General features: G+C 40.4%; 1 protein-coding gene across 13 annotated transcripts in view; it reads right to left on the bottom strand.

Moving 5' to 3' along the window:
- The window catches only part of NAV2 (neuron navigator 2), a 381,846-nt gene that overhangs the window by 159,974 nt on the left and 194,307 nt on the right, over positions 1-27,565 (bottom strand). For 2 of the 13 annotated variants that reach the window (XM_085579852.1, XM_085579854.1), the window contains exon 1: positions 17,877-18,014. The exons of 10 other annotated variants lie outside the window; for them this stretch is intronic. In XM_085579852.1, the coding sequence (XP_085435978.1) occupies positions 17,877-17,927 (51 nt within the window). In that variant the 5' untranslated portion in view covers positions 17,928-18,014. Of the gene's footprint in view, positions 1-794; positions 5,274-17,876; positions 18,015-27,565 lie in introns of those variants that run through there. One more of the 13 variants, XM_085579851.1, reaches the window with a different exon arrangement.

Raw genomic sequence — 27,565 nt, 5'->3', positions numbered from 1 at the left:
CGCCCAATTTCCTCCATCTTGTGCCCTTTGGACCCCTAATCCAGAATCCTAAAATTTTACTTTTGCACCTGTGCCACACTTAATTATTACTGATATCAAACACTCAGAGCTGGTAATTCATCCTGTAAGATTGAAAACTCTTTTCCATGGACAGAGATCACAGACAGTGTCTCTTGGGGGCTCTGTCCAGGGGGGTTCCTGACCCCCTGCCAGGGTCCCAGACCTGCCAGGACAGCCAGAGGGATGCTCTGGATTCCCACACTGCATAAAATGAGATTGCATTCACACCTGCAGCGAGTCCTTTGCGGATCCCAAAATGAAATGGAGTTTTAAGTTTGCTGAGCTGATCAGCAAAGCCCACTCTAAGTCACATTTGGCTGCAGTGAAACAACTGAGCTGATCCCATGCCAACAAATTATCATCTACCTCAGAGAACAAAAGCAGCAAATGCACTGGGTTTGTTTTTTTTTCAGTGTTTTCTGAAAGTCACCTGAAGTGCACAGCAAGTAATTTTCAAATATCACAGTTCTCATACACAAAATATATCCATTTACATCTACTACCATACACAAACAGCAACAGAAGAGGGCTTATCTGGAATGGTGATACATATCTACTCCAAAGAGAAACCACAGAAAATCTTAAGAAGCTGCAGAAGAAAGGGAGAAAAAAAAAAAAAACAAAAACAAAAAAAAAACCCAAAACAAACAAACAAAAAAACCACTTCTAAGGCTGAAGTTAGTTACTGGTCCAACAGCACCACTGCCATGATCCAGGAGCCAAGAGCTGCTTACTGTTTTATAATGGTCACAGGAAAATTTACTTCTCCCACGAACAGGGACCTGGAAGGTCATTCTACTTATTGGCATTTTTAATGTGAATATATCTGCTGGAGTCCAGCTTGCTCTTCCTTCTCAAGGGGTCCACAGTTAAATGATTATATATATGCTGGCATGTGAAGCTTGGGTGGTTAATTTTAGCTGAAGACACACATGCACAGGGCTCAGATTTCTGACACAGTCAAACTGTACAAATCCCACCCCTGCTGCAGCTTTTCCCTTACGCCCCCACTGCTCTCTTCTCTCCGTGTCTAACACAGAGTTCCAATGTTTGGCATCAATTGCAAACAGGAACAGTATATTTTATCATAGCAAAGCTATTTACAGCAAGAATAAAGTTTGGCAGGTCTTTTGTGTTGGACACTGCAGGCATTAAAGGAATGATTAAAGAAATTGGTGCGGTTTTGTTTCACTGTTTTGTGTTGTTGTTGTTTTGGGTTGTTTGGGGTTTTTTACATAATCAGGAGGCTTTCTACCTATTATAGAGACAACCTCCTTCCTGTAAATGCTCCTAACATCTATGGAAATTTATGCTCTGAAAGGAAACCCAAGATTCTGCATGCCAAAAGCACACCAGGTACACCTCTTTTTAGAACTTCAGAGCAGATTTGAAGGTTTTATCCATTACAAATGCAAGCTAAAAAGCATCAGGCTGAATGAGACCTGGAATGGACACACACAACCTGGTGCAGCAAGGGCTGCCTGCCCTCTGGCAAGACCTGTGCAAGTCAGCCCTAATTCCATGGTCTGACCACTGTTGCTGGCACTCCTTAAAAACACAGAGAATTGGCACTTGTAAGAGGCTTGGCTGGAATTCTTTAGATTAAAAAAAAATAACACAGCCGAGGTTGCCAAGGTGAGAACGACGGCTTCTTCACCTCCCCTCTTGCCAAGCTGAAGGATAGATGTCTGACATTTTCACTGTTGATTTTTCTGAAGGCACACTCCTGCCAGAGTCAGATCCGTGGGACTCTTTTAACTGCTCCGTGAAAAGCAAACAGCCTGGGAGCCACAGTGTCTCCACATCAGCTCTCCCCCCAGCAAAGCCCCCTCCCCATGCCAGAGGTGGGTGTTTGTTCTGGGGAGCTGGGGGACCAGAGGGGCTTTGATGGAGTTGGAGGAGAACATGATGGGCTGTGACATGAAGTAGCTGCTTTACCCAAACAGCTCCGAGGGCTGAGGCTCTGATGTGCTCAGGACTGTGCTGTGAGCAAGAGCTCTGCTAATCAGACTGGCTGAGTGCGAGAAGAGGGAGGTTTGCACGTGTTCCCCCCAAAATCCTGACCACTGAAGATGGGAGAAGCATCTAACTCCAGGGTGCTACAGCCCTAAAGCTTCTGCTGTAAGCATCCAACACTCTATGTGATCAGTTCCCAAAATTCCATGTAGTCTTGCCTTGAGCTCTGCTAATCAGACTGGCTGAATGTGAGAAGGGGGAAGTTTGCACGTGTTCCCCCCAAAATCCTGACCACTGAAGATGGGAGAAGCATCTAACTCCAGGGTGCTACAGCCTTAGAGCTCCTTCTGTAAGCACCCAGCACTCCATGTGATCAGTTCTTGGCTTGTGACGCTAAAGTCTTCTAAACTTTTCTAATAAAGACAGATTCATTTTCCCTATGAGAGACTGTTCCAAACAGCTGCTATAATTACATTGGTATTTTTCACCTGGGGTCACAAATCTGTGTGTTTGCAGTATCATCTCCTCTGGGCAGAAAGCCATGGCCACAGGAGGGATCAGAACAGATGAACCATCACTGCTGGATTGGACTCTGAGAAACAAAGGGCAAGGAAAAGATTCCAGGAGATAGTAATCTGAAGAGGGCTGGAAATGGAACCTGATTTGCCATGTAGCATTTTAAGAACAAACTCACTCCTCTATTCCATTTTCTCTTGATTGCTTAGAGGATTAATTTGTCAAAACAACTTTCACAGATGTGAAGCCACTCCAACTAAAAGTAAAATTGATTTCTAAGGCATGTGATACTAAACGCTTTCAACTCCTAGCAGTGTATGAAGATGAAAGTTATCTGATCCAAACACTGAGGCCAGGAAACATTGCAAAAGCTTTTCTTAATTCTTAAAAATCAGTTTGCTGTGGGGATTAGGGAATTACAGAAATTGGCCTTGGTCTCACACCAAATCCTAGCCCTCTTTTAGCCAAGAGGGACCAGCCAACATTCCCTTTTGGGTCTGCTTAGTGCTTGATGGACAAAAATGAGACTTCAAAACCAGGCCCTGGGTAGGCTCAGTCCATATCAACACTGCAGTCACCAGCCAAATATCCTCCTCTCCCACAAACAGACCGTCTAATGCCACTCAAAAAAGAGTAAATCAGCTGCACTTCCGTCCTCACTCTGAAAATGTAATTTAGCTCAGTGTTTTTCACAAGAGGCAATGCCTCTGGGCTGCCAGGAGCTGGCGAGAGGCAGCGCTCTGACACCTGGAACGACATAAAGCAACCAACACATGGATGAAAAATCACTGCAGCTGAGCTAGGGAGGCCAACAACTTATTCATCACTTTATCTGCCAAGTAAGATCAATGCAAAATCTGGAGATGGAAGGAACAAAAAAAAGGAGGAAACAAGACCCAAACTTGAGCAAGGACTTGACCACATGATTGCTTCAAGCATGGACTCAGGTCTCAGTTTCTGAGTGCACATTTAACTCTTCTAAACAGGAATGCTGAAGTGCTGAACAGTACTGAAGCTCGTAGTTAAAGAATTACATATTAATCCCATTATTTCTAAAGCTTACTGATGGTAAGAGTAAGAACAAGGAGGAGCCAATTACTTTCCCAAAGACTTTTTTAATATTCCGCCCATATTTTTAACGCTCCTCCAGCTCCTGGGCACTGTCAGAAATGGGACAGTTGGCTACACAAATCCTAGGTGTGACCTACTTCTGAAAAGCCCGTTTTTATTTTAAGCTGCATTTTTAAGATAGTGAAAAATATTTTGTGACAGCTGAGCATTAATTTGCATGGCAAAGACTCCATCCCAGAGACACACAAAAAGACCAAGAATCTCAGAAGGACCCAGCATTTCCCATTAGAGCCACATTATCCCAAGAGCTCATCTTCCTCCTAGCCACCAAAATAAACAACCAATCTTTCAGAAAACTTTAGATAAGTTAAAAAAACACTAAACAAGTGCCAGATCACCAGCATTTTTAAAATCTGCTCCTCACTTTTCAGCAAAGAAAAAGGAAATATTTATAAATACTTGTATCAACACACAGATGAGAGGATGCAGCCCACACAGGTGTCTGGCCCTAAAAGTTTTGTTAATGAGACCTTGAGGTAAAATTCTTGCATTTGAATATACTAACAGCCACTTAAACATAGGTGGAAGCATTTTTGATTTTGTTATGTCATTCACTATATTGCCACACAGACCAAAAATCAGGTTACAGAGGAAAGCTTCCTATATATCTGGGACATGAGGGGTTCACCATATTTTATAGGAAACAAGGACATCTTTATGAATTGTTCCTACTAAGCACTTACAAGTTGTTTCTTTTGTCCTTCCACAAACAAAAATAATAAAGTGCTAAATTAATTTCTACAAACATAACAAACCTAATCTAATGGTCTTGAAGTTGGCCATCTGTTTCACAGATACAAATCTAACTGAATCTCCCACTGGCTGATAACTTTCTAAATTACATTAAATTGTCAATGCTGACCCTGCTTCCAGCTTAGTTCCTCCTGCTTCCATTTAGGAGGCTGGGAGTGCTTTCTGTATCATGATCTATATACCAATTAGACAGAAGAAAATTGGCAATAGATAAAGCTACAAATTTGGCACTTGATCAGATTTAAAGGGGCAGTGAAGGGCAATGTCCCCAGCTCTGATGCAGACTGAAGGAATATTGGAAAAAAGCTCTAGAGTGCAGATGTTCTAGAAAAAAATTTATTTCCCCCTTCTCTACTACAGTTTGTGTCACAAAAACCTTTTCAATCAAATGTACTTGTATATTTATAAATAATTAAGAAATACCCCTCCTAACAGGAAGGAGCAAACCTCTGTACCTAAGTTTAGCTTAGCACTGTATAAACAATTAATAATTTTATCCCTAAAGGCCACTTACAGTTAGCAATTCACTGTCTTTGGGGTGAAGAATGATTCCCTGCATGATACAAGAGCAAAACTCTGCTTTTTCATTCCCCACTGACCTTATGCCTTGTTGGGGAAGGAGGGAGGGGGATGCTGCTTCCATCAGAGCCAGCTGGCGTGGGCACTGCTGCAGGCAGGATGCTCACAGGCTCAGGAAACCACTGGCCTGATCTGTGATGGCAAATCCTATGCTCCTAATTAGAGAGGTTCACTAAAGTGACACCAGCCTGTGCTTTCATTGATCTGGCAATCAAAATCAGTGCTGTAGGGTTTTGTTAAAAATTCTGATACTGAACTTTTAACACCGCCTTTTACGTTTTAAAAAAAAAAAAAAATCCGGTAAAGTAAAACTTACAGCAGGCCAGAATGAATAATTTAAAAGTATATTTTATGATTGTTCAGGAAGTGACAGTAGAGGCACAATTCCCACAGGCACAGGAGGTTTGGGCATCTCTGTCTGGAAGCCTCCTCACACAGCCATCAGCCACTTCAAGGCCTCGTGTACCTTCCTGAAAAAAACCATTCAACCAAAAGGAATAAGTCTTGCACTGCTCCTGAAGCTTTCTATGGAAAAAAAAATAAAAAAAATATATATATATAGCACAGTCCTTTAATAGAACTGTCATAAGGCAGATCAACTGTAGGCTCCATCTTTTTCCAGCAGGAGTTTTAACATAAAGATATTTAATGGGAATTTCCATTAAACAGCATGACCTATACCAGCCTAATACTATTATCAGTTCCTTATGATTTTTCTTCATACATCCCTTTTTAAAATGCAGATGGTTGAAATACTTCTATTATTATTAATAGTCCTTCAAGAATTATATGGCAGCAAGGAGGCTGATCAAAAGATCTGCAAGCTCTGGAAAATTTAGAAAGCACATGGCAATGACAGCAGCCTATCCTCACTGGGGCCTCCATCACTCAAATTCAAATGTAATTTTACACACACCTACACAGTCCCTTTCTGTTTGATGTCCTGCATTTAGTTTCCCATTTAGTCCTGCTTTTGCCTAAACACCTACACCTAGGAAAGTGTTACTCCAGCAAAATTCTGATGCTAAAATTAGCTGAGTAGAAGGTTTAGTGAGAAGAAAAATTATATGGAAATTACAGGTAATAAACCCCTGCCAACTAACCCTTGTCGTCATTTTACTGGGATACATAGAAATCAAACATTTGACCTTTAAAAAAAAAACAAAAACAAAACAACAAAACAAACAATTTGGTGAATGCTCAATTTCCTTTGGATGAGAACATTCATTTTGATCCATGCTATAGATCAAATATTCCCACGGGATGAAGATGAAAGCCCACCTATGTATGAAAGTAAGCATGGTTTAAAGTAATATCAGATAAGAGCAGTGGCTTAGCTGCAGATAAAATCAGAGCAATTTACTGGCAATCATTGGGAAGACAGATCCTACACACAAGCCTTAGGGACATCAGCCACATCAGCTATTCCTTTCTGCCTGGAGCAAGGGCTGGAGAAATGAAGAACAAAGAGCATGCTGCCAGTTTGAAAAAGTAGAAGAAAAAAATAATTATGCACCCATATAAAATGTCGATTCAGAAATTAACCACAGTGATACTAATACTAGGAGGGGGGAAAAAAGGAAAAAAGAGCTGTCAGGACTGGCAGCCTGTTATCCTGATTGAACAACTATTATTTATAGTAATACAGTTACTTACCCTGTTCTTTATTAACTACAGTTCAAGCTCTGTAATCTTCAAACTTCAGAAATAGGCCAAAAAAAATTTTAAAGGGAAAAAGAAAGCTGCAGCAGCTGTTCTAGCACTACATTGAGATTTTAGGTTACAGGCCACTTTTTGCAAAAGGCAGGCTAAGAGCATCATCTAAAAGCTAAATTGTAACAAATTAATTAACCTGTGGGCAAATGGTTGAGTTGTGAATGCAAATTAAAACTACTATTAAAACAACCTGAAAGAAAAAGCCTTTCTCACCACTTGGATTTGGGGTTGGTTGTTTGTTTGAGGCTCTTCTGGTTTTGCGAGTTGTTATTTTTGTCTGGTTTTGTTGATGTCCTTTGAACAAAACAATTCTATTGCTGAATTTCCTAGAACTGTCATTTTTGCAGTGTTTGTTTTATACCTTTGGCAATGCTTGCATTGAAAATTTTGTTTATGCAATCCCACAACGATTCTGAGGTTACAAACTCATTTTTATCTCCACAAATAACCTCCCCAGATACTCCTGCAGGTTTTCTCCTGAGCCATCACTGCTGGACTATTGAGGAGCAAGACTGCCAGGATTAGGACAGGCACAACACTCAGCAGAATGACAAATCCTTCTGTGGAATCCAGGCTGTGACACCCTGGGAACGTGAGGAGGACAGATCCAGGCAGATGACAACGAGCAGTTCTGGGCCAGCTCCATCACTCTCAAACATGGACATCATTTTAAGGAGGTGAGTGACACTTCCAGGCATAAATCAAGGGAGTGCAGGTTTGTGCCCATCAGAGTGGCTCTGACACAAAGGCCAATGAAGAGAAAACATCTTCCTGAATTCTACTGGAGCTGACAAAGGCAGCAGCTGCTCTGCTCCACAGGGCAAATTTGCATCTACAGGAGGCACTGGGAAAAAATGGATCCTTAGGGGAATTACTGTCAGCTCATCCTCTCACCACAATGCTGTCCAAGAGATCCCAAAGAAGAAACCAAGAAAATCAGCACACAATTTAGTTTTTAAAATATGAGAAGTTCACAGGAGGTATTTCTGAAGAGCATACAGAAACACCAGGAACTATCATTTCCCAGTACACACTGTAAAGAATATTAGTAAGTTGGAAGACTAGTGCCTTCAAAAGATATAGATCTCTTTATTATGATTCAGAAGCTCCTAGAGGATTTGAAGGATGGATGTTTTGGCACGAGGTTCTCAAACTTCATTATATTAGTGCATAAGGGAAAAATTTACTACTATTACTACTACTACACAGTTGGCCAAAGAAATAATTATTGAGTGTGAACTAGTTTAAGCAGTAACTGGTAAAAATCAGGATTACTTGAAAAAATGAGCAATCTTATATACTGAGATATTGAGATTGCACAAAATCAAAACAAGTGGAAAAGGCCCCAAGAGTCCATGTGCTGTAAAACACAGCATGGAATACTGCTGCTGTTTGATACACTAAATCAGGCTTCTCCATGGACTCAGGGACAAAATCTGTGCAGTTTTGTATGCTGATATTTGTCCAGTGTTTCCCAAATCAATAATGCAGAAAGTAATCTCTCAGCAACACATTCTGAACTAAGCATTGAGAGACAATATAACTGTATATAGCAGATCTGTTCCTGTATTTCTACACTATCCATTTTTTCTTTTTTTTTAGTATAACTAGTAGTAAATAGCACATTAAAATATTCTGATGGTTTAAATGAGGTTTTGTAGTGTTTTAAACACTTGTGTCTACTTAGGGTGACCCCTTATTGTTTACTCTGTATATAAATCAGGATGTGACAATGCTTGGGTAAGAGATAAGGGTTGGGGAAGGGCTTTGCACATTCTTCATGGACACCTGCTTTGCACTGACCACATTTTGTTCTCCAACTCTCTGCAGATGCTTGCCTCAAAAAGCAAATAACCCAAAGATCAGATTAGAAGCCTGATATTTCCATGAGGACTGGCAGACCTATAAAAGTACTGAGTAGCCCTGAGACCAGCCTCTACCCCCAAGAAGGATTAAACACAATTAGCATCAGGAAAGCAGATGTCTAACAAAGTAATAAACCATAACTTTTACACAAGGTTAAAAATTTTCCTCTCCTTTCCTCTGTTCAGCAAATGATCCATGGCTCCCAAATGCATCTTTTGCTGCTTTACACCACCTCGAGACTCCCTTATTCTCTCATCAGTCAATTCATTGGCCATCACTTGTCAGCAAAAAAGAAAAAAAGCAAAACAACAAATAGCTTGTTGAGCAAATGTCAGAGAACATTAAATTAACCAGTCAAAGATCAGCAATGAACAGCTGACACCAAATTGAACCCAACACATGGCCCCATTCACATTATTGTTAAGCACACATAGCCAATCACTCTGCCTTCAAAATGACATTAAAGGATCTTTATTTTATCAAACAAAAATATTTGCTTGTGGGTGAACAGTCAGCCTAACACTAAGTACATCATAAAAAGTAAGCTTTTGCTTTCATGCAGTTTGGATTAAAGGTACTGTTTTACCTCTGAGTACAAAATAAATTATTAAGCATTATTTTTTCTCTTTAGCTCAAAGAGACCTGACGTATATTTCTCTGTACTTCTATTTGTGTACAAACTGTATAATCTTACAGGAAGGCTTCCCAAGCACCCACTCAAGATTGTATTCTGAAATTTCTTGCCTGCTTGGTGGAGTCACCTTACATTCCCAGTACACCAAGGGAGGATGTGATCTCCAGTGCAGGGCAGCAAAGTGTCCCAAGGCCCAGAGCTCATGGGGACATCACCTGGCCTTAGCAGAACAGGTCCCAAAATGACCCAACAATCAGCATGACCTTTATGCTGGTTTCTCCCAAAACAATGATTTCAGCTTCTCCCAAAACAATGATTTCAGCTTCTCCCAGCAGCACATACCATATGCCTTGCCCCAAGAGCACACACATCTTCTTCAGCTTTGCTGAGTAGAAATGGCATTTGGCATGGCAATTGCCAACTCCAGAATGAAAAAATCAGATACCACACAATACAAATGCATTAAAGGAAGTGAGAAACCTGATGGCTTTATCCCCTGGAAGGGCTGTTCTGTGCTGGAGTTGTTAATCAGTTAAGGACAGGTTATATGGGGCCAGAGATAGAACTGGATGTGGATGTGAGAGCAAGGAACCTAATTAAATATATCCATTCTCTCTCAACAAAGGAAAAAGCCAACCAGGCAATATTTGCAATATTTTAAACACTGGGTGTTGAAATGGCACATGAAAAGAATCATATTTACAGGAGACTAAGGTACCCAGAGTAGCAGGTGTGCTTCCTTTTATTCCTTGAAAAGGACTTTTTCAGCACTGAGTAAATCTCTCTATGCCTGTCACACCTCCCACTCCTTGTCTTATTTAGGTAATAATTCTTAGACATGTTTATACTACACACCTCCAGAACAAGAGCTGCCACTTTAGGTTTCAGCCAACACCTCACACAACTTGGTTGGGATCTCAGAAAATCAATCTAAGCAACCTACTCAAAATTTAAATAATTTATTTTTTTTCAAAAGGGCACAAATTTGCCTCCTAAATCTGTATTTAGCCATGAAAATGTTTCTACAGAATGCCAGAACAGACTACTTGTTCCCCACAGATATCTCATCCTCATCTATCCCAGTAACCTGTATTGTGGACCCTCTCCTAATGTAAATGTTCCACTGCAATGCCTTAAACTAAAATCAAACAACAAATATTTCTACTTTCTGAATACTAAGGCATGTATCACAGGAGAACAAAGCAGCACCTGCGTGGTTTTGGAAGTCTCTGCCAAAACCAAGCCACAGTCAGATATGCCTTTGGAAGTGCTGGACTTTTCACATGCCCTGTACTGAATCCACTGGTGTAGAACTCTGATCCCAGATTATTTACCTGCATTTTGGTCATTAAAAAAAAACAAAAACAAAAAACAAAAACAAAACAAACAAAAAAAAACCCAACCAAACAAAAAACCACCAAAATCCAAACCAAACCAAAAAAAACCCACCAAAACAAAACAATACCTCCAAAGATTTCTTACAAAAAGGAAACAGCCCATATGGCAAATCTCTGAATGCAGAGCAGAGAGGAGAAAACTCATTGCTTTACAATGCCCAACTCTTTCACAGGTGATCATTATCACATTCCAGTGTGGGCACAAGGGTGAGATGCCAGAGCACTGACACCACTTCACCACTTGAAACCGGATACTCAGGAGTGCTCTAGAAGCTCTCCAGTGCTCCATTGTAAAAGATACTGATTAAAAAACAAGATATATACAATCATTGCTTAGTTCAGAAGCCTCGGTAAACCCTTCCCCACCAAAATCATCCTCTCTCCTTCACTTTAACAGTAGTCACCCTGATTAAAGTTCTGCAGGGTCGTGATTCTTAGACAACAAGATTAGGATCATTATAATAAAATCAGCAACTGTGCAGATAATCTATAAGGAATTAATGTTTGTCTTTCATAATAAAAAAGCAGACCCACTATGACAATAAACAAGTGTATTTGAAGTAAGACTTTTCAGACAGAAAGGTAACACAGAAAACATCTGTGCAGTCACAGCCTCAATATGTTGCCCCAAATCATGAACTACCTGCTAATAAAAGAAGGCAAGTACTGGTCACACGGCATGAGAGACTTAATCCTTACTCACATGCAAAATTTTTAAATTAAAGCTATATTAAAACCCTTGTGCAATGTGTGGTGCACTGGGAAGGCTTCACCTGAAACATCTCAACTCATTCTTGCCACCTGTGTTCAAGAAGGAAGAATTCAGACCAGAAAATGACCTTGGAAATGAGGAGAAAGTCTTGTGAAAGAAAACTCTTTGAATTATGTTTATCTGAACTTCACAGTAAGAGGTTCTTTGCCCAGAGCTGGGAGGAGGAGGAGCATAGCAGCCAGCACCATGCTGGCAACATCCCCCCAAAAGCACACAGACAGGCTGTGAGAGTCAGGGCAGATGAAGCTGGAGGAGAACCAGGGGCATCTTTCTACCAAAATGAGACATTGCAAGCCATGGGATTTTCAGATTTTATAGCCATGGAAACTGTGAAATTGTTACATTCATAAGAATCCTGTGACAGTAAAGTCTGACACTGATGAAAACAATAAACCCTCATTCTCACATGCTATTAAATATTATCTGCAGCTATCCCTATGTGGGATTGCAGAGCAAGACTTTGCAAAAAAAACACATACAACAGGGAGTAAGAGAAATAGTAAAGTTTTTAGACAAGTGTATGGAATTTTTAATCATTCCTCAGTGTCCTATGAGGAAAAGAATAAACCAAAATCAAGCTGCAATCCCAAATTCTGTACCAGAAAAGGAATGCTTTTTGAAGGATCACCTACCTCAAATCCCTTTCCTCTATTTACTGCCATAATCTCAGAACAGAATTAAATGAAGCTCAAACCTCTACATCTGAATTCTAAATTAAGACAGACAAACACATTAATCTGGAATATTTCAGAAAGCCTAAACCAAGCAATACAGCATCTATGTATATTTTTAGATTTGCATTTGTGAAACTCCTTATAAGGATTTTTAAATGAGATTTGCAGTGAAATGTGACATACATAGTTTGTAACAAAGCAGTTATAATACAGTGTTTATTTATCTTGAGATATAAACATCTGAATATACACATTAAGTAATTTTCATGTACTTGTTTTCTACTTACTTTGATTTCTGTAATGACATCAACTGCTTAAATAACTAATAAGATATTTAGATTTTTACAATATTTAAATATCTATTATTGTACAGAAAAAATACACACTGTGCTGGATTGTCCCCGGCACATGTATGCACGCACACAGCACTTGTATCTGGGAATTTAGTTGTGTGATACAAGTGCTGTCATAAATGATCCAAGTCACTCCTAGAAGGTGTGTGGAGGCTTCCCTCTTTCAAAGAGAGCCTGTTTCAGTCCCTGCTGTGCTGATTAGAAGCACCCTGCTGGATTTTGATGTTTTTACAGAGAATTCCCATATGCCCACATTGTCCTTTTTTTTTTTTTTCCTGGTTAGGAGTGCCAAAAAAACTCATATTTTTCTCTGTCATGGTCAACCCAACAGCCCTTTTTTAACTGATAAACGATACCACAACTGCCTATAAGATTCTGGGTGAGGTTTCACTGCTTTCACACCTCCTCGTGTCTGCTGACACCAGTCAGGAACAGCTCTGCCTTTTGCACAGCCTGGTGATGCTGCAGGTCACAGCTCTGCTGTCCTCTCCTGACTGATGCTTGGAAAAAGAGCTGTGTGCTCGTGCAACCACACACTGTCTGCTCAAGGCTTCCGTGTCAAAAGAACATTTCCTTAGCTGTGTGATTAAACAGAAGCGTGGGCAATGTATGGTTACATGCAACAGCATTTTTCAGACATAGCCTAACCTATGAAACACTGAATTATACTTTATAATATATTATACACATAATTATTCATTTTAATCTCATAGGGTGCCAGCAACTAAGCCTTCGATCTAGACATCCAACAATTGGCTGAAGTTCCATGCTTTTTGGCTTGGAGAAGGTGGGTAACAGGCTGTGATTCCATTCCAACACCAAGTCAATAGTCAGCTGCAAGCTAATGCTATGATCATTCCCATAAACTGCTTATAAGCACTAATAGAGATGGCAAAAGCTTAGAGAACTGCAGGAATTCTTTCCCTTGCTTAATGAAAAGTATTGCTAAGTCAGCTAGCAGAAATAGGCCTATCAAATCATAACTTTGCAAATCTCTTATCAGCCCAGTCAATTCTTCTCTCTCAGTTTTTAAGTTAAGCACTTGAAAATCTCTTGCAGAATGAAGTGTTTCTTCCAAATAAGTATGTCCCCTTTGCTGTATGCTCCACATCAGCCCAGAAGGCACACAGAGATAAGAGCATTAAAGGGAAATGTTTAATAGAAGTCATATGTAAACCAGGACTGAAATTTTACACATAGAGATAAACCTTTTAACACTCCCTTCACAGAAAATTTTGAATTAGCTCTCTGAAAGAATAACTTTTTTCCCCTTTTTTTTTTACACTAACATGTCTTAAAAATCCAGTGGTTTACCCAGCTTAGGGCCTGTTAACTTGTACAAACTCAGGTGCTGATCCAGCTGGCACGTGCTTGGGGTGGTGCAGAGCAGGAGTCATTCCCTCTTCCCCATGTGGCCATGGTCCATCTCCTCCTGCACCTCCTGACCTTCAGCAGGAGCGATTTTCCTGCTCCTTGCATCTCGGGGTCTCCTATGGAGCAAGGGCAAGGATGGGAACACCAAGGGGCATCCACACCCAGAGCCTGTCTGCTGCTGGAGAAATGAGAATTTAGTCCAGCTCAAAGGTTACAACACAAATACAAAGTGCTCATGCAAACACATGCACCTTTCTTTTCTCTCATGTTATTCAGGGTTTTAAAATCGAAGCAGAAAATAATTATGGGGAGAGGAAAGTCATTAAAGAATTGTATCTGCTTAATAATAAGTACCATTCAAATTTTTTAAACTGAAAACAGAAAGAATAAAGGTGACAGTGAAAGCTGAGCAGCCTTCAGTTTTCTCCAGCCCTGTATAATCCATAAGTCTGATCTCAAATGAGAAAAGGCAAAAGCTACAAAAGTTACAAATAAACTACATTAAATAAAAAACTAAAAAGCTCACATTTTTGTGCATCTAAAACCTGTTTTTGAAACACTATTATGGTAAATCTCACAATAAAATGCTCCAGCCTCTGCTTACATCACTGTGGCTCTTCAATCAAGTTCCTTTTACTCCATTCAAAGAAACAAATCTTTCAATACAGGCTTATCCTGGGGTCATTTATTGCACCATGTCAGACACAGAATGTTTAATCTTGAGAACACATACATAGGGTTTTCATTACGGACTCAGAAAACCAAATGAACAAACATAAAAAAAAAACAAACCCAAACAAACACCAAAAAACCCCAATCTAACACAAATCAACCAAACCACAAAAGAAAACCCACCCTGGAAAGGTTATTTACTGCCAGGTTGGCTAACATGTTTTTATTGGTTTTTATTGATACAATAACAGGAAAAACCTTATAAAAGGTTAAAAAATGCAACGTTCTCATATTTGTATACGCTGTATACACACACTACAAGGCTGGGAGCTTGTAGGATGTGTACAGGACAATTTGAACTTGGCAGAAAGAAACAATATCACATGCTTTTTACAACCCCTTGTGAATTCTCAAAGCCATAAAACAGTGAGTGGGAATGATCCTTGTTTTGATTACATTAGAAAAAGGTGCTTGCATTAAGGTGTGAAGCTGACTCAGAACAGTTCAACAAAAAGAAAGAGTGAGGCAGGTGTTGCAGTCTACCCTGAAATATTGTTAGTCTCAAATGCAAAATGGAAATAAAAACAGAATTAAACATTTGTTTTTAGAAACCCAGTAACAAGGAACTCTGAGGTCAAAATAATTTTGTTTATCAGCTGTGCACAAGTCAGCACAAACAGGAGCTACACAATTCATTCTTTTTCTCCCATGAGCTGGCAATACCTTGGCAAGTGGGCACAGTCTATTCAGCAAGAAAATTATCTTGGTTACTGTCTGGCCACTCCTCTGAATGTCCAGTAATAACATCAATATGCTCCAGAGAGACTGGCAAGAAAGCTGACATGCTTGACCAGGAAACATACCAACGATGAAAGCAACCTTGTATTTTGCAGCTAATTCAAGATGACAAGATGGCAGTTGAATGGATTGTATAGTGTGTGACAAAAATTAGGCCACCATCTCCCAGAATTATTCAAGGACAGTATTAAGAGAAAGGAATTACCAACACGAAGTTCCAGCAGAGTTAAGTACTTATTCCACATTGCATCCTTATGGCAACATCACAATTTTTACGAGCTTATCTGAATAAGTCTTGCAGGATCTGATATCTGGAGATCCTGTGATAACAGCAGGCAGACAGATTTATCCCTGGCTGCCTGAAAACCCCTTTATTACAAATGTGAAAAAAACCCCTAAGTTTCCACACTCTGAATCCTACTATTTCAACCACCAAGTGATTTCTGTCAACACCACCCAAAACTCTCAGCAGAATGCATCTGACTTTTGTCAGCAGAGTAGCTATAATCAGCCCATCCTAAGCAATGATTGGCAAGCATTTTCTCACTCTATTTTCCACAGAAACCTCAACAGACCAAAGGAAGCAGAAGGAGGCGAGAAAGTAGAAAAGCAAAGTCTGAGGTATTTACTTTGACACTTACTTAGTTGGGGATTATTTATATATATAGAGAGAAATCATATATTAAAAATATTTATATAATTTAATAATATATAATGAATCCTTAAATAATATCTATTATTTTATACATAATTTTATAAATGTATGTCTATAATTTATATATATAAATAATCCTCAGCAGAGTGTCAAAGTATAATAATATATATAATTATATATATAAATTATAAATATAAAATGAATAAATATACTATATTATATGTATTATATATATAATATGTAATATATATTATAATATATATAATTATATAATATAATTATATATATAATATATATAATCAATTATATATTACAATATATTTTATATATTATATATATTAAAGCTGTCTTTCCTTGATCTACTTTATCAAGACCAGCCAAGGCCTCTGAAGGAGTTCTGCACAAAGCTGAGCCACCACCCAGCAAAGCACACCAGCCAGGCAGGAGGCGGTCCCACAAAGCAAACCTCCGTAATTCCCGAATTACAGGGGCAATAAATGTCTGCTGCTTGACAGGGAATGTGGGTCACGAGCAGGGGACGGGGTAAAGGATTTTATCTTTTCTCCTCCTGCCCGAGGAATGGGTAAATCCAATACTTCCAGTCTGAGCATCATCGGATTTTGTTGGACACCACCAAGTATTTGATTTCTCCCTTCTTTTCTCCGCTTGAATTCGCGGCTCAGTCCTCGCAGGTGCTGGAGCTGCTTGCGCAGCCCAGCGGGGGCGGGTTTAAAGGCCAATGTATATGCAAAGCCTTGGCAATACACCTATGTACATAAGCTCTTTCTGCTTCCTAAAGGGCTCTTTGCATATGAAAAGCGAGAGAAACGACTCGCTTTCCCCTCCCTCCCGAAACACTTGGCTTCTGCCGCAACCAGGCTCGGGCAACCCCCACACAAAGCCGCCAACTTCCACCGCCAGCCCGCAAATTCATTATTGCGGGGGCTACTCATGCGTGAAAGATCCGAAACGATCCGATCCCACGTGAAGGGCTGCTGCTGGAGCGAGAGCTGAATATTCCTTCACTAACACGTGTTTATCACCTCATTCCCGGCGAGGAAAGTATGTAAAAACAGAGATTGCTACATTACCAACCGCGCTATAAATTTCTTTGACTGCAGAGCCTGATAGGAAGAGGTGCTGGGAACCTTTAACTCCCACGTGGACTTCAACAGAGTTTTTACACATAAAGGCTAAAGGATTAGACCTGTAGCAAATCCTGCGGCTTTATTATAAATTTCTCAGGAAAATAAGCCTTTCCTCTAAAAACTGCACAGAAATGTAGTTCTCTTTGTTTAAATAATCTGCCAGCCAGACAGAGAAGACACATTTAAAGCTATCTTAGACAGCTACTGTCTTGAGAGTCTCCACATCAAATAGCTTTAAAAAAAAAAAGCAGCTGATGAGAAGTCTCTCTAAGTTTTGATCAGAGTTTATATCTTGGTACGGACAGTAATTCAAGCAGACAGGCAGATATGTGGGTTTTCTGAGCTGATTTATGCTGAAGCAACGGAGCAGCCACACACTTTACACTTACAATGTGCAGTGGGGGATTTTTACTTTTCAGGAAAGGAGAAGAAAGAAAAGGGGATGGGGGGAAAGGGGAGGGGGAATTTAAAAACAAAAACTATTGAGCAAACCAAACTCCAAATGCTCTCAGGCGACAAAACTATTCCAGCAAAACCGAAAGAGAGAAAATTGCTTCCAAGGGGACGGAAACAGTAAGAAAAACAGTAAATAAATGAAGATGAGGGGAGAGGGCTTAGTTTTAAACGAGCTTAACTACAGAGATGAACTAGCAAGCAGACCTAAACAAGCCCAAAATATGAATAAGTAACAAATAAGGCTGCGACTCCATAGCACAAGAGCATCTGCTTGGAGAGGACATCGGCCCAGCACCACGCTCCCGCTAACAAGAACCGTGCAAGGCGAATCCTCCCTGGATCGGAGGGATGCTCCCAGCTCCTTACCAGCTTCATGGCGCTGTTGTTGTGCTCGCAGCGCCACAGCATCACGCTCATGGTCCGGCCGGCACCTGCCGCGCCCCGGGGCTGCCCGCGCGGCTCCGCGGCCGGCGGGGCCGGGGCCGGGCCGGGCCATGCCGGGCCAGCGGGGCCGGGCGGGCCCTCCGCGCCGGGGGAGGATCCCGCATCCCTCGGGCCGCCGGCCCGGCCCGGGGAGGGGTTTGGCACAGAGGCGGGGAACGCGGAGCCCAGAAACAGCGGAAAACGGAGATTAACCCAGCCGCGTTTCAGCCAGATGCTTAAGGGTACCGGGCGTATTTTAAAGCAAAACCGCGAACTATACCGATTTCTCCCCATTTGGCTCTGTTAAAAGGACAGGTTGTGAAGCTGTCGTGTTGTATCCGCATTTGCTTCCACTCAAAACTGGGTTTATACTTAATTCTGCTAGGGTGGTAAAGGACCAAGCTTGCCCTGAGTGAAAGGGAAGACTATTCTGCCTTAAAAACGATTCAACAAGTGGAGCATCGCAGATCGCCTTCAGGAACATAGAGAAGCGAATATTAGTATATCAGCGTTTGCCACACTGTTTTAAATAGAATGTATGCATAACCATAAAGGATATATGAATATGCAACAAGTGTATTATTTTAATGGTGATTCCTTTGTTCACAAGGGATGATTTTCCTGACTTAGTGTCCTCCGTAATTCTTTGCTTTTTATTGTCTTGTAATTGTCCTAACTCTAAACTTTATTACTCTAATTGTATTGCTATTTTTATAACCATTTTATTATTATTAAACTTTTAAAATTTTAAAAACCAAGTGACTGGCATTTTTCACAACACCGTACTTGAGATACAGCTGTTAATGATCTTTGTAAATGCCAGTCTACTCCACAGGTGCTCCTCTGCTCCCCTGGAGCACCTTGCCCAGCCAGCAGCCCAGACAAGATACTCAGCTGTGGGAGGATTCATGCCTGCTCTTGCCCAAGCTCCTGTGAAATCACCATTAAATCACTGGGAACCACACTCCTCAGAAGGTGCTACACCTGATAAAGGCCAGGGAAATATGGGGAATTAAAACACCTCTGAAGGAATTCCCCAGGACACCCTTTTTGCACCCTCTCTCCAAATACAAGTTTTGATTCACATAAGGAGAACTTTGCTGGCTGCAGGATGGGAGGCAAAAAAGACCACAGGTATAACACATAGCTAATGGATTCAGAGCCCATGAGCATTTCAATGTAATTTTCGAATTGTTAAATCATTTAATAAGCCAGTAAAAAGATATTAAAACTTAAAAAAAAAAATAAAGGGACTGAATTGTACTCAAAGCGATCACTTTCTTATCTGAAAATTCCCCTTTTGTATGATTTTACTGGCAAGGCTGCTTCATGTATCCAGTCAGCATGTTGCTGAAGAAATACAGTAAGTCAGTAAATTGGCATTTGAAATTCTGTAAATATCCTTTTCCATAAGAAAAAGCACACATGCCTTCTTAGTGAAGTATTTTCCTTAACAGTTATGCTTCCACACTTAAAGATTTAATTTTTTTCAGCCTGTAAGTGTTCTCTTGTTCTAGTTTATTATTTTAAGTGATAATGAAGAAGGAATACTTATTCAAACAAACAATCATATATTCCTGAGCTGTAAAAATAATTGCCCTACCAAGTCTGGTAGCTTGAATAGCCATGTACAGAGAAAGAGCTGCATGTTGAAAGCACTCAAAGCACTTTATGCATACAGGTTACCTTTGAACCATAGAAGTAAAATCTGAATCCTCTTCTGAGAATAAAGAACTCTTGTTCTTTCCCTTCAGGCCAACGTGGACCAAAGCCCTTGCACAGCCAAATCTTCCCAGCCAGCCCTCTACATAAGCAAGTACCCTGCTGAAAGGTCATTCCTACAACACTCAGAAGAGGGGAAGGTCACAGCCCATTCCAGGGCTTGAACATAAGATGCATGGTTTTCAGGAGGGTCACAGGCTGAGACAAAAACCTGCTGACAGACTCATGAATGAGGGAATGAATGCATGCACTGGGAGGGAGAAGCCTGGGTGTGATGCCAGAAGGATTTTCTAAGAGCATCTCACAGCACCTTGGAGGAGCTGCCAGTGCCTGCGGCGTGCCCTCCCTGCTGCTGGCCCAGGGGGAGCATGGCCAGGGCTTCCCATCAACCTGCTGCCATCTGCCTCACTATCACGACATCATGGTGTTCTGCTTCCAAAAAACACGCCAGCTTCAGGCAAAAAACCAAGGGAACTGAGACAAGGAGACAAGTGGAGCTTTACACTTGTAGGATTACAGCCTGTACAAAGGGCCAAGACAACCCACAGCACAAGTCAGCGTTGCCTCAGACACTTCCTAAGCCTCTTAAAAGGTTGTTGATGATCTGCTCTGCCAGTTTGAACGGCCAAATACTTTCATCCAGCACTCAACCTGGTGCCAAAATCAGGAACTGTAAGAAAAAGTTTTCTGAGAGGCCTCAGAAAATGGCAGATTTTTGTCTACCATCACTGGGAAAAACTCCATTTCTGGGACCCAGGGAACAGAGTAGAGCCAAACTGCCCCAGCTATAAAAAGCAGATTAAAAGACCAGATATGGATGGAAGGACTCTCCAACCAGCCAGTCTTGTTTCTTTGAATACAGTTTGCTGTCTGATTTTACATTAACTGAAGTGTGGCTCATGCTTGAGTATTTTCTCATTTTATCCCTGTTTAAGCTAGCTGAGCACACTGAATGTGGACAGAGACACCCACATGTAATCAGCCAGAAATACTAATAAATCAAAGCTCCTGAGGTTAAAGCATAAGCTCTGTGCCTCCCAATCACTTTTTAAGTTAATTAATATCCTTAACTAAAATCTGTGTTGTTTTTAGATACTTTTATTTAATGGATTTTCCCAAGCCCACCTTGATTTAGGGTGAAGATCCCTCACTGATAGCATTGCTACGTGTAACCGAAATTTATTTCTTCCATTTAAAAGTAAGACTTTGCAGCTGCCTTTCATCCTCCTATCTCTCTTCTAGGCTCCCACAACACAGTGAAAGAGATAAGGTTAGAACTGAAGCTGGTAAAATCCATGCCTGACCTCTTGGCCTCTGGCAGAATCACAGCAGGAGCTCCTCCCCACTTGCAGCGCCCCAGCTTTGCTGACGGATCCAGGAGATGCCTTTCCCATACAATGCCCAATTTCAAAAGAGAACAAGGACCAGATATTTGCTTGTATTTGAATCCTTTAAAAACATAAAGCATCCAAGCTCTCTAAGCCTTTGTTATGATCTTCAGCAACACACACATGATGACATGGGGTCAATATTAAGTTGAACCTTTAGGAAAGGACATAATTTACAGCCCTAATGGGCATCTAAACTTCCCTATTAAAGTGCTGAACAATACACTTGTTATTCACCAGCAAGCCTTCAATGACACAGAAATATGCGTCCCCAGCAAACCTCGTGCTCTAATGAGACATCATTCCAGTTCCCAATGCTTTCCAAATAAAACTGCTGGCAAAACAGGAGGAAACAGGTGTTGGAGACATTATGAATGAACTCAGTGCACACAGTCATTGTCCGTGCAACGTTTACTATAAAGAAAGCTTGGGGAAATCCGTTCAGTAATAATTCATTGTTTGCCTATGAAAAATATGTGTGCTAACAACTTGCTCTGCAGTCATTAAACAAAGCCACACTCCTGTACTTACCCATTACTTTTGCTTTTTAAACACATCAACATTTTGCTGTTTTTTTGGGGTTTTTTTTTGTTGTTGTATTTTTTTTTTTTTTAAATCTGGAAAAGAAAGCATATTGAAGAGTTTTATTACTGTATTTCAATACATTTTGGTCAAAATAACTACAATCCTTTGTTCACTGAAAGCTGGGGTTTTATTTGTCTTTTTCTATATAACATATGTCTTCCTTTCATGCATTAATGCATTACAGAATGCAAATATCTGTAAATTATGATCTTGAAAGCATCCTAGAAATCTTGAAGCTGTCAATAACAGGATTTTGCCAAGCATGATGTGGGAAAGAACAGGAGCCTATAGTTCATGGAATCATAACAGATGCTCAACCATTTTTATTCAAAAAAAAGCTCTCAAAATGGTGTTGAGCAGGAGCCTCTGAATTCAGCATTTTCTAAACCAGCAGAAGAGATGCCTTGCACTGAGTAGCACCATTAGAGAACCCAATGAAGGAGCTGCCCACATGGTCACCCATGATTTTCAGCAGTTGTTGGGAGGTTCTGGAGGACACACAGACAGCTGGTGCTGGGTACCAGATCAAAGAGAACAAGACGGCTTTGATAGTCACACCCTCCCACCAATCCCAGACAAAAGTACAAAAAGAGACAAAAGCTCAATTAATCAACAGTTGAAGCAGACAGTATTATTACTGGCAAACGAGCATCCTTTCTCTGGAAAACATGCCTTGTTAAACTGGTATTTTCTGCTGAGTTCACTGGAGCTTACGAAAGTGATATCACAGACGTGATTCTGTGAGGAGGCTCTTGCTTCATTTTCACCTGGCATGGTGAAAACCAGAATAATATCAAATCAACCCTGCAAACATCTGAAAAGGTGGACCAAAAAGGAGTTAACTGGTTAAAAAATATTCTGTGTGAGAGGTGTGACTATTTCATTTTCAGCCCTACTTTTCTGAGCAAGCCCTAGAAGGGGCTATGAAATTTGTTGTTGGCACATCAGTAATGGAGAAGAACATGGCAAAAAGAGGAAGCTCAAAGCAAAAGAAACTCATCTATACTGACCATGAAAAGCTGTTAACACAGCAAATGCAATCTTGTAAAGAGGAAAACCCAAGAATGCCATAGAGCAAATGACTCTCCACAAGTTCAGTGCACCTGGAGAGAGCATCACGGCTGTGATGTGGCATCAGGATGCGGGGTTGGCGCTCTGGTGTAGGGGTGATGCAATACTTACACACAAGAACAGGGGGTTATCAAACAGGAACAGGCTTTATCACCCGCTGGGTTTAATGCTGGTTGTGTAAAACAGTTCAGCAGATTGAACCTTTGGAGAGGCTTCAGAGAGGAGCCGCGAGAATGACTTAAGGACTGAAAAATGCGGATCACAAGATCCAAACAGCTCTTTTTCATTTGTCAGAGAAGAGTAAGGGCAAATATGAGATCATAGCATGAACTAATTAAAAAAAAAATGAATGCAAGTCAGCAGAAGTCATGTGGACTGTTTTATGGAGGAAGTCAGAGTGAATTATCACATTTATTGCTGTCTTATTTATCATCAAAGGTGTTGGGTAAGTTCCCCATTGAAGTGTATCAGTCAGCCACATATCTGTTCCTGCCGACCTCGAATCTTTACTATCACCTGGCTCCTGCCAGCAACCCAATGTAACATACACCAGCCTTCAAGGATTCCAAGGAATATACAAGTAATGGAAACATTCCTGTGCTCCATCCCAAATCCCAGTCAGCTGCTACTCAACAGCTCACCAGTGCGCCAAGAAATACCTGGGTGTCCTAGGGTGACTTTCTGATGCTTGTATCCCCAGTTGTCTGTTCTGTTGATGCTGGATATTATATTCTGTGCCTTCAAGACTGGTTCTGAGAGTGAAGGCAGGGAGAAGATGAAGCACGGAGTTTGTTATCAGAGGCTGCACTCACTCCTCCACATTCTGCACTGAACGGTGCTGTCTGGGCATGGACAGAGCAGAACAGAGAGCTCTTTTGCTTTTTAGTTAGTTTAGCCACTGAGGCAGAGAAGTTTTCCCTGGACTGTTTTATTCTTTCTTTCCCTTTTCTTGGACCTGTTTGAACCTGCTCCAGACCAGGACCCAGGGAGCAGCAAGAGAATTCACTTTGTGACCTACCCTGGGCAGCAGCTGGAGGGACCAATAACAGAGTGACCAGCCACAGGAGAGACTCTGAATTTCTCACCTCTTCAGAGCAGCAAATGAGCTTTGTCATCTGCTAGTGTTCATTTTTTGCCTGCTAAATAAATAGATTTTTTCCACTTCTCTCCAAGGACATTTTTCCTGAGCTGGTTGGAGGGAGGAGTGTGTGGGTTGGCTTTCTTGGGGGGGGGGGGGGGGGCACTCCTTTTTGGAGGTTTTCTCCCAAATTTGCCCTAAACCAGGACAGAGGGATTTTTAAAAAAACTATTAAATTCTTTATTCAGAATACAATGTGTTGGGAAAAAAAGCTGCTAAATAAAGTAACAAAACTACCAGTACATTGAATATGGACTGGTTAAGCAATGCTGACAATATTAACAAGGCCACTCAGATGATAGAGAGCAGTAAATTCTCACTGTGGTCTGAGGGATACAAGTGCTCAAATCATCACTTCCAACCACTCTGGTCCCACAGCCCAAAGGTCTGAAAAGGACAGTAATCCAGGGATTATTTTTGCCAAGGAAACCTATGGGTCCTCCTCCACTCATAGGGCAGTGTTGTCTTTGGACTGGAGCATAATCCCAGCCCACACTTCCAGCTCTATGACCTGACATGCCCTTCCCAGTTTTCCAACATGTAAAAAATAATAGTATGATATAATAAAATAATAGTATGATAAATAATTCTGATATCGAACAAAAATAGATTGACTTGCTATATTTGAGAGGAATTCTTGGGTCATATTATTTTAATAGGCAGACTAAAATACAGACAGGAAAATGTTATTTGCTGTGTTTCTGCTGAGTCTTTGCCAACTACCCTGAACAGCAAGAATTTAAAATTAACTAAGCAATTCTACTTAAGCAGATGCAGACTAGTACAAAAAAGTGATTCAATTAGTCTGCTCAGTGCTAACAAAGGATCACTCACCATCACTGCTGAAACCTGTCCTACAAAAGAACACATACCAAGATTTAATTAAAAATAGCTGTTACTCATAGCCTTGATCAGCCCCCTGGAACACTTGATAACAACTGGTATCCACCAGATCCTTTTGCCAAACTCTTTATACTTCACTTTTAAATGAAGTGGCTGCTAAATCAAGAACACAGAATTCTGTGACCCAAAGAGCCTATGTGGCAGATTTGAGTTGAAATTTATATTTAAATTTGTATGCATACAAATACAGAAGTACTGAAATTTATAATGACTTTATTAGGGGTGCATTTATTAAGGGTGGCCTTCCAGTACCTGAAGTGAGGCTAAAAGACAGATGGAAAGAGACTTTTTACATGACATGGGGGAATGACTTCAACCTGAGAGTAGGTTTAAAATGGACATTAAGGAAGAAATTATTTACTGTGAGGGTGGTGAGACCCTAGCAGAGGTTGCCCAGAGAAGCTGTGGTTGCCCCATCCCTGGAAGCGTCCAAGGCCAGGTTGGATGGGGATCTGAACAATTTGGTCTGGAGATATAAACAGAGGTTATGAAATACAGTCTAGTATTTTCATGATAAATGATTCCTACTCTGGAAGAGCTGGTCAAAGACCAGCACCACTGGGGAGAGCAGAGCTGGGGTAGATCTCATCTCTTACCCAAAATGGCAGGTGAAATGATGAAGAAAAGCTCTTAGCAGGCTTAAGGCACATTGCCAGCTGCTGCACAGCAACAGTTGGTTTTGAAAGCCCACACATTATAAATTAACAGGAACGTGGAAACAGAGGAAAATCCCTGCTAGGGATGCCCAAGTAACCAAGTAGGATGCACAACAAGACTCTCCTCAATAAATTCACATTTCATTCAGCAGCTCAACCAAAACTGATTTTTAGTTGCCATAAAAGTTCTGTACCCTCAGTGAACCTTCTACTTCAGCTAAGAAATTAAACTATAGTGAGAAACTGAGAAACACTTAGCTGTCTTTTGTGGCTTTTTGTTGTTTTTAATACAGGGGATACTTGTGAAAAACTCAATTACTTGATATGATCATACATAGCAAAAATTACTTCTTCTTCCTCTGCATCCTCAGAGTGTGCTGAGTTGAATGCACCAATTCTTCAGTTATTTGCACAATAATACTAATTATTGTCATGGGGGAATGACAGGCTGCAGCCAGAGCAGCACTAATTTGACATTACAAAACAAAGATACAAGGAATTAAATAATTAGAGCCTTAATGACAGAGTATAACACATGTCTCCTTTGATAATCTCTTGAACTCTGAAGATAAAAGCAGGGTAGAAACGTGCACACAAGATGTTCAATAACTGAGAGCTTCAAAGTGCAGTGGAGCACATTGTGGTGCACCCTTCCATAGTATTCCAACATCTTAAAAGATCAGCCTTTTAGAGCAAAAAGGCCTCCAATTGTCTGGGCTACTTCTGCTCCTTTGTACCTCCCTTCCCTCACCTCCTCTGCCAGCCTCCCCTTGGCTCACTGCACTTGTGGGCAGCTGGAACTTTCCTTGCTCTACTGCTGTTTGATAACAGCACAAGTGGCAAGAAGTAACTTACTTCATGTTTCTCCCTACTCTTCAAGATCATAAAAAAAATTATATATGTCATCTATTAAGTGCATTGGAAAAAACCTATTTTTCCTAAATTTGCCTCCTTTTTTTTTCTTAGTTATTATTTCAAATATTATCCTTTCTGCTTGCTTTCAGCTGTTCTTTCAGTTTGCATCCTGCCACATCATCAACCTTGTCCGTTAGGGGGAAAAAAATTGAGATCCATTGAAGCTTGAGAGTTTGCAGCAGTCTAAAAGTCAACTAAAGATATTACTTAGCTACTTTTGCTCTACTTTCCCCATGTACTCTGAAATTGAGGACAGAAACAGAAATAATAATAACAAAAAATAAATTAAGATGCAGATATATATCATGAAAGAATGCTCTAGGCTGTATCAAATATAAATGCAAATTCTTATTCACAATGCTGAATACACACAGCCAAATCTCAATATATTCCTGCTACTTTAGAAGAGAGAGCTTCCACTAAAGGGCAAACAAATGATGAGCTGCCCAAGATAGGGGTTTAGAAAACAACTTTTATCTAAGAAAAGCTTTTCTAGTCCCTGGGGTTGATAGCCAATTAATGCTTCTGGTATTCTAAAGGCATTATCACTTGCTTGAAAATAAACATAAAAATTCTGCTAACAAAACTTGGTTTGTGTTTTTGATGGATTAGTAAGACAGCACAGAGCTATGAATATAGGTTTTTACTTTAATATTATTTTCTCACATATTATCATCATCAAGGATTACTCCCATGGCTTACTGGCACTGTTATTCTTTTGTATCTCAATTATGAAACAAACAGAAAATATGAATAAATAAAAAGAAGCTACAGTGTGCCTCACTGTAAACAACCAGAAGCATTTTGCTGAGTTCACCTTTTATTGCACTAATGAACAGAGCACATCCTCATCCCATAAATGTCAAAAAGAATTTTATTACCATTCAAATCACTCTAAGAATTGGACTATACTTTCATGATGGGGCAAAGAAGTGCGTGTTACTTTAATCTGCTCCTTAGCTTGGCCCAATCTAGACTATGTCCTATAGCCCAGTGTAACTTGAACAAAACAATCAGCATTTACTAACATAACTCAGTTATCAGCCTCAGTTTGAGGTGCCTGTCTAAGAGCATACCATCAGCATTTTGCCTGGGATTCACTTAAACTGTTAACAGGTTTTCAGTTATAAAATTATATTAGAATACCGGGCAATTTTTCCCCTACTTGCACCATTTCCTATCACTTGTGTGTCTAGCTTATATCTCAATATTAAAAATTATTGCTGGCCTGTTCTCAATGTACCTTAATATGAT

The sequence above is a fragment of the Lonchura striata genome, chromosome 5 (assembly GCF_050655825.1).
Source record: "Lonchura striata isolate lonStrDom1 chromosome 5, ASM5065582v1, whole genome shotgun sequence".
Taxonomy (NCBI): Eukaryota; Metazoa; Chordata; class Aves; order Passeriformes; family Estrildidae; genus Lonchura; species Lonchura striata.
The sequence above is the reverse complement of the archived record's forward strand: the minus strand, read 5'-3'. Positions and strand labels throughout refer to the sequence as shown.